Below are 6,000 nucleotides of genomic sequence, written 5' to 3'. Positions count from 1 at the left end.
AAAAAAGACAATCAGTCCATTTGGCTGCATATTGGGGCAACCCATTTCAAGAAATGGGAAAGGCTGAAATGAATGTTTAAACCAGATCTATCACCACTCCTAGTTTCTTTCCCACATAGCAATCTGAGTTCTTTTAAAAATTAAATATGGCAGCAATAAAAAATGACAAAATCATAGAATTTGCAGGGAAATGGACAGCACTAGAGCAGATTATGCTTAGTGAAGCTAGCCAATCCCTAAAAAACAAGTGCCAAATGTCTTCTTTGATATAATGAGAGCAAATATGAACAGAGCAGGGAGGAAGAGTAGGAAGAAAAGAGTAACATTAATCAGTGACATGAGATGGGAGGGAAAGGGAGAGATGAGGAAAATTGCATGGAAATGAAGGGAGACCCTCATTGCTATACAAAATTACATATAAGAGGCTGGGTGGGGAATGGGAAAATAAATAAGGAGGGAGATGGATTACAGTAGATGGGGTAGAGAGAGTAAAAGGGAGGGGAGGGGAGGGGGGACAGTGGGGGATAGGAAAGGGAGCAGAGTACAACAATTACCAATAGGGCATTATGTAAAATTGTGGATGAGTAACCGATGTGACTCTGCAATCTGCATTTGGGGTAAAATTGGGAGTTCATAACCCACTTCAGTCTAATGTATGAAGTATGATATGTCAAGTGCTTTGTAACGTTGTGAACAACCAATAAAAAAAAATTAAATATGATTTTATCAGGCTCCTGCTTAAAACCCTTCATGGCTGTCCCTTGGATACAGTCAACTCTACCATAGCCTAAAAGTCCTTGTTTCATGCTGTACTCCCCATGCTATTTAGGGTACAGTCATATAGGTCTTCTTCAAATGCAGCAAACCTGCTATGCCTTTTCTGCCCTGGGACCTTTGCACGTGCCAGTCTTTCTACCTAAAATGCTCCCTCCCATTCACCTAGTTAATAGTACTTATGTCAGCTTTTAGCTAAACTTTGTTCTTTCCTCAAGAAGGATTTTTATGATCTCCCCAAATACATTAGAGTCTTCTCTTACAGACTCTGAAATGATCATTTGCCTTCTTCATCATAACTCATCACAAATTGCAAATTTTCATTTGCTTGAATCATTTTATTCATGTCCATCTTTTTATATTCCCATAAGAGTAGCAGTCTTATCTGTCATTGGTCTCCAGTGACATTTTTATGAATATTTTATTAAGTGAATGTGAAAATGAATGTGTTAACTCTGATTTGGAGATATTCTGAAGGAAAAAAAACAGAAAGAGAAGGTTTAAATAAATAAGTTATCCATCATTTTTTTTGAATTATCAAAACAATCAAGAATATCTGCATTGCCAATCTAGAATTTGGAAGGGTTTAAAAATGAGTCCCTTAAGAGAGTAAAGCCCAGCCATTATCAGTTCTATATAAAATTAGCATGTCCACAGCAGGAAAGCAGACCTCCTCCCTCTGACACAGGATGAAGTGGGAAGTGGTGAAGGCTGTGCGTGTACCATAATAGAAGAATGCCCCCCTCTTAAGGCAAATTAATGCCTACCCAATGTGCGCTCGGTTGCCTTTGGCAACAATATTGTATGTAGTAGACTAAAAATAAAAATACTAATATGATCCCAGGTACTGTAGGAAGTTCAGACATTTCACAGTCCAGTAGCACATCATGTTGCACCCAGAGCATCCATGGGGAAGATGAAGGAAAACAGAAGGATCCAGTAATTATTTGCTGTTCCAAATTATGGCTCCATCTGGGGCCTCAGCAAAGTGATAGAAACACACTGCGAAGAAGGCACCAAAAATAAGGTAGAAAGAGTCAAAGGCCATCAGAATGGAAACCTGCAGTTGTTACATAGAATTCTTACATAGAATTCTTGGAGTAAAACATTTCAGTTCTTGGGCTGGGGTTTAGCTCAGTGACAGAGTGTTTGCCTAGTATGTGCAAATCCCCATCATTAAAAAAAAAAAGTATGAAGTTATATATAATTAACTTTATAAAAATATCCCTGAAAAGGTAGCAAAAAGGAAAATTCAATCTGGCACAATTAATTTGATTCCTGAGTTTAAAGCCAGATAAAGCCCTGGTTCAAAAAAAGTTTTATTTATGCTATTTTGCATTAATACAGTAGAAAGCTGCTGGTTTTTCAAAAAATATCAAAATGTAAAGTCTTGGAGTATAAAAGCACTCACAGATCACCAGTCATAGTATTTCAATGCTATTCATAGTGGTTTCTAAACAATTCTTTGAAATAGTTGTTTAGAAATAAATAGCCAATGGTCATGACAAAACCATGGAAAGGAAATCCTGAGACAGGCCCCAAACTTGTGACTATTTGTCTTCATATCATTGGTGGTTGATGTATAGAAATGGTGACATTTAGGGTGTGGGTTGCTTTGAAAGCAGCATCCCGGCTGCACTCATTCTGACTGATTGCAGAGTCTAGGATGTTAAGGCACAAAGGCAGCTTTTTCCAGTGATAGGACCATTGTGTTGGGTAGCACACAGCTGGATTTGATGGCTTCCCGGGCTGGGCTGGTGTGTTGCCTGATTTGGTCTGCAGCCTTCTTAGAACTGTCCAACAGAGACCTATACTCCCAAGGGGCTCCCTATGAACCTCAGAACCAGGGAAGGTGTGGACTGTGGCTGTGTCCCCAGGCATCTGTGGCTGTGTAACAAACAACCTAAAAATTTAGTGACTTAACACAGCAGCTTGGTTCTCTGGGTTGACTGGGCACTTCTCACGTGGGGGTTTCATGCAGTTTCAGGCACAGGTCTGTAGGGTCTGGAATCACCTGAAGGCTGCTTCTCACCCAGGCTTGGCGACTGGGCTTGTGTGGCATGAGCTGGGGACACTTTCCTCCCCCATGCGGCTGCTTGGGCTTCCAGCAGAGTGTTCTTAGGACAGTCAGATTCCATATGGGGCTGGCTTCCCCCTCAGCAAGAGTTCCAAGGGACAGGAAGTGGAAGCTGCCATACTCTTTTAAGACTGACATCTTGAAATTGACACAGCATCACGTCCACTATTTGATAAAGCCCCCAGAGCTTCCTAGACTCAAGGAAAGGAGACAGAAAGCTTGGATCTCGAGGGGTAAGTGTCAGACAGTTTGTGGGCACCTTTAATCCTGGCTGGGTCCTCCACTTAGGACCCCAAGGGTTTATTGCTAGTTGGATATTATTCCCATCCAACCTCATGATGAGGTGCTCTGTGTTCGCAGAGCTCTCTACACACTCACAACAGTCCACGTACACCGTCTCAGTCTGCCCTTACAGTAGCTCTAAGATAGTAGGTTGGGTGACAAGGCGACTGATATACAAATGTTAAAGGTCTATTGGTGTCACACAACTTCCTAGAGACAGAATGGAGACTTAGATCTGAATCACTGGTCTTTGGGGCCAGGTGGAGGTTGGTAGGTTGGTTGGTAGAGCATGCAGAGCAGTGGGAGAGGACGGCACATTTCCCTCTGGCTGAAAATTTGGCCACAGATCTTTGCAGTGACGCTCTAGGTGTTAGCAGCAGTGATGTTAATGTGACTGCTGCAGCCTTGGGCTGTCAGTAAGGACTCCTGAAGCCACTGTATGGCCCTTCACTCTTGGGGAACTCTTTTCGGATCCGCCAGCGGCAGCAGCTGGGCAGGATGGCGAAGTCGGCCACATCCTGGGAGCCAAAGCGCCAGGTGGTGTAGCACCTGTAGGCACAGTGCCGCAATCGATCATTGGTGGCCTCCGCCTCCAGGGCCAGCAGGGGCTCCTGGTAGAGCAGGAGGAGCTGCAGGGCGTGTCTGGACAGCACCAGTTTCCCGAACAGCTGAGAGGTGGTGATGCAGGCCCCCGGCTTCCTGCGGCAGCACAGCTCCTCTAGGCACCTGCGACTTTCGGGGAGTTGAGATGGGAGGCAGCTTCCGCACTGGCACCAGCTCGGCCTGTCCCTGGATTTAGGAGTCGCCTCCTCACGAAGTGGCTGCATCTCCTCTGGTTGTCCAGGAATGGGGGGTGGGTCGTGCAGAGACAGGGGCAGCTTGGTCAGGTCTGTGAAGTCCATCGGGGGTCTCTGAAAAGTGAAATTGCCATACCCGTCAGCAGTGACAATGCCTGGGGTTGCAGATTCTTTAATTTTACTAACTTATAAAATTATATTTAATAATTTATGTTTACCTAATTACTGTTCTTTCATATGAAAACCGGATCCTGTCAGTTTACAAGTCCCTGATGCCTAGGACAGTGCTTAGCACACAGTGAACAGTAAATATCTGTTGGCTCATCCCCACTCTTTCCTGGGCTTCCAGATACTCTACTGGCAGATCTGTTTGTTATCCTCCAAGATAAGTTGCCATAATTGCAGTGATAGAGCAACATGGAGGCTTTAGAAGTTGTAGAGCTGAAGGTTGTGGTTCTGCACGCCGACACACAGCAGCTCTGCTTACTGACATTTAACCATAGAACCTTGCAGTTGCTAACAGGTACCTGTAAAAGATAACTGCAGTAGCAGAAGCAGGAAACAGAGCAATGGGGAAAGAGCAATCCCCCTTTAGGGTTAGTGCAGTAGAAGTCCCTAAGCTTTGTGGGCTGAGTCCCTGGGCTGTTGACAAGCTTGTACTCATATAAGGAATGTAGGATACACCTCCAATAGAATAGAACTGCACCAACCCCCTTGCCTTGATGTGCCCCAAACTTACCGATGTATAAAAGTAAAAGCCCTGCTGTGCTTGGGCTCAGACTTGGGAATTATCCCTCTGGGCTATGGTGCCACTCACTAATAAAGTATTGCTTCCAGATCTTGGTGTCCTGACCCTCACTTCCTACTACATTGCCGTTATTTGTGACAAAGAAGGCCTGAATCAAGGTCACTAAAACTGAGCAGTTCTTGTACATGAATGTTAGCAGGAGCACTAGTCATGATAACTGACAGGTAGAAACAACCCTAGTATCCATCACCCCACGAGTGGACAAACACGTGTTCTGTCACATTCAGGTGTAGGATATGTGCTATGAAAACGGGCTAAGTGAAAGAAACCAGATACAAAGGACCACAGAATGTATGATTCCATTCTCTCCAGATTTCTAGAATAGTCAAGTCAGTAGAGATAGAAAGTAGGTTAGTAGTTTCCAGAGGCAAAGAGGAATGGGAAATGGGTATGGGAAGTAGCTGCTCAATGGAGGTGAGGTTTCCTTTTGGGTGATGAAAAGCTCTGCAGAAAGCTGGAGCAATGACTGCACAAAACTGGGACTGTGCTGCTTATCACTGAATCATGCACTTCGAAGTGATCAAAATGTTTGACTTTATGTTATATGTGTTTTACCACATACCCAAAAGCAGTGAATAATTAGTTGTTCACTTCCTACTCAGTCCCCAAAGGACATTACAAGAATGGAAAGAAATTGGCCATCAAATTGAGCTGTCAATACAAAGAATAGTATATCACATTCATATTGAGTTTATTTCAGGAATGCAAAGTTGGCTTAATATTTAAAAATCAGTGAGTGTAATTTACCACATCACAGATGGGGGAAAAACCCTCAGGATCATTTCAAAAGAAGCAGAAAAAAACATTATTCTAAAATTAAATATCCATTCATGAAAAAAATTTTTTGTGGTGCTAAGGATGGAACCCAGGGCCTCCAAGTACTGTACCACTGAGCTGCTACATCCCCAGCCCTGTGTCGAAAATTCTTAGCAAACTAGGCCCAGAAGGGAATTTTCTTACTCTGAAAGAGCATTCTTAAAAACCTTACCACAAATACTATAATGACTGTCACATGGGAAGTTCCTTCTTCCTGAGAAGGGGAATGAGACAAAAGTTTCCTGCTGTCACCATTTCTGTGTGGTACTGTATGCACCAGGGGTCCTGGCCAGTGCTGTAAACACCAGATGCTGGGTGTTTACAAGGAGCAAGGAGGGATCCTTCCTGTCAGCCTCCAGAGGGAGCAGGGCATGCCAACACCCTAATTTCAGATATCTTGTTTCCCGACTGCAGCAGAATCAATTTCTATTGTTTTAAGTACCCTA

At 43.6% G+C, this 6,000-nt stretch overlaps 1 protein-coding gene across 2 annotated transcripts in view; it reads right to left on the bottom strand.

Moving 5' to 3' along the window:
- Positions 1-706: 706 nt before the first annotated feature.
- P2RX7 (purinergic receptor P2X 7) overlaps positions 707-6,000 on the bottom strand; it is a 45,235-nt gene continuing 39,941 nt past the window's right edge. For both annotated transcript variants that reach the window (XM_081287254.1, XM_081287255.1), the window contains one exon: positions 707-4,044. In XM_081287254.1, coding sequence (XP_081143380.1) covers positions 3,547-4,044 — 498 coding nt within the window. In that variant the 3' untranslated portion in view covers positions 707-3,546. The remainder of the gene's footprint in view (positions 4,045-6,000) is intronic.

Source organism: Spermophilus citellus (genome assembly GCF_964194105.1).
Source record: "Spermophilus citellus genome assembly, chromosome: 3".
Lineage (NCBI taxonomy): Eukaryota > Metazoa > Chordata > Mammalia > Rodentia > Sciuridae > Spermophilus > Spermophilus citellus.
The sequence above is the reverse complement of the archived record's forward strand: the minus strand, read 5'-3'. Positions and strand labels throughout refer to the sequence as shown.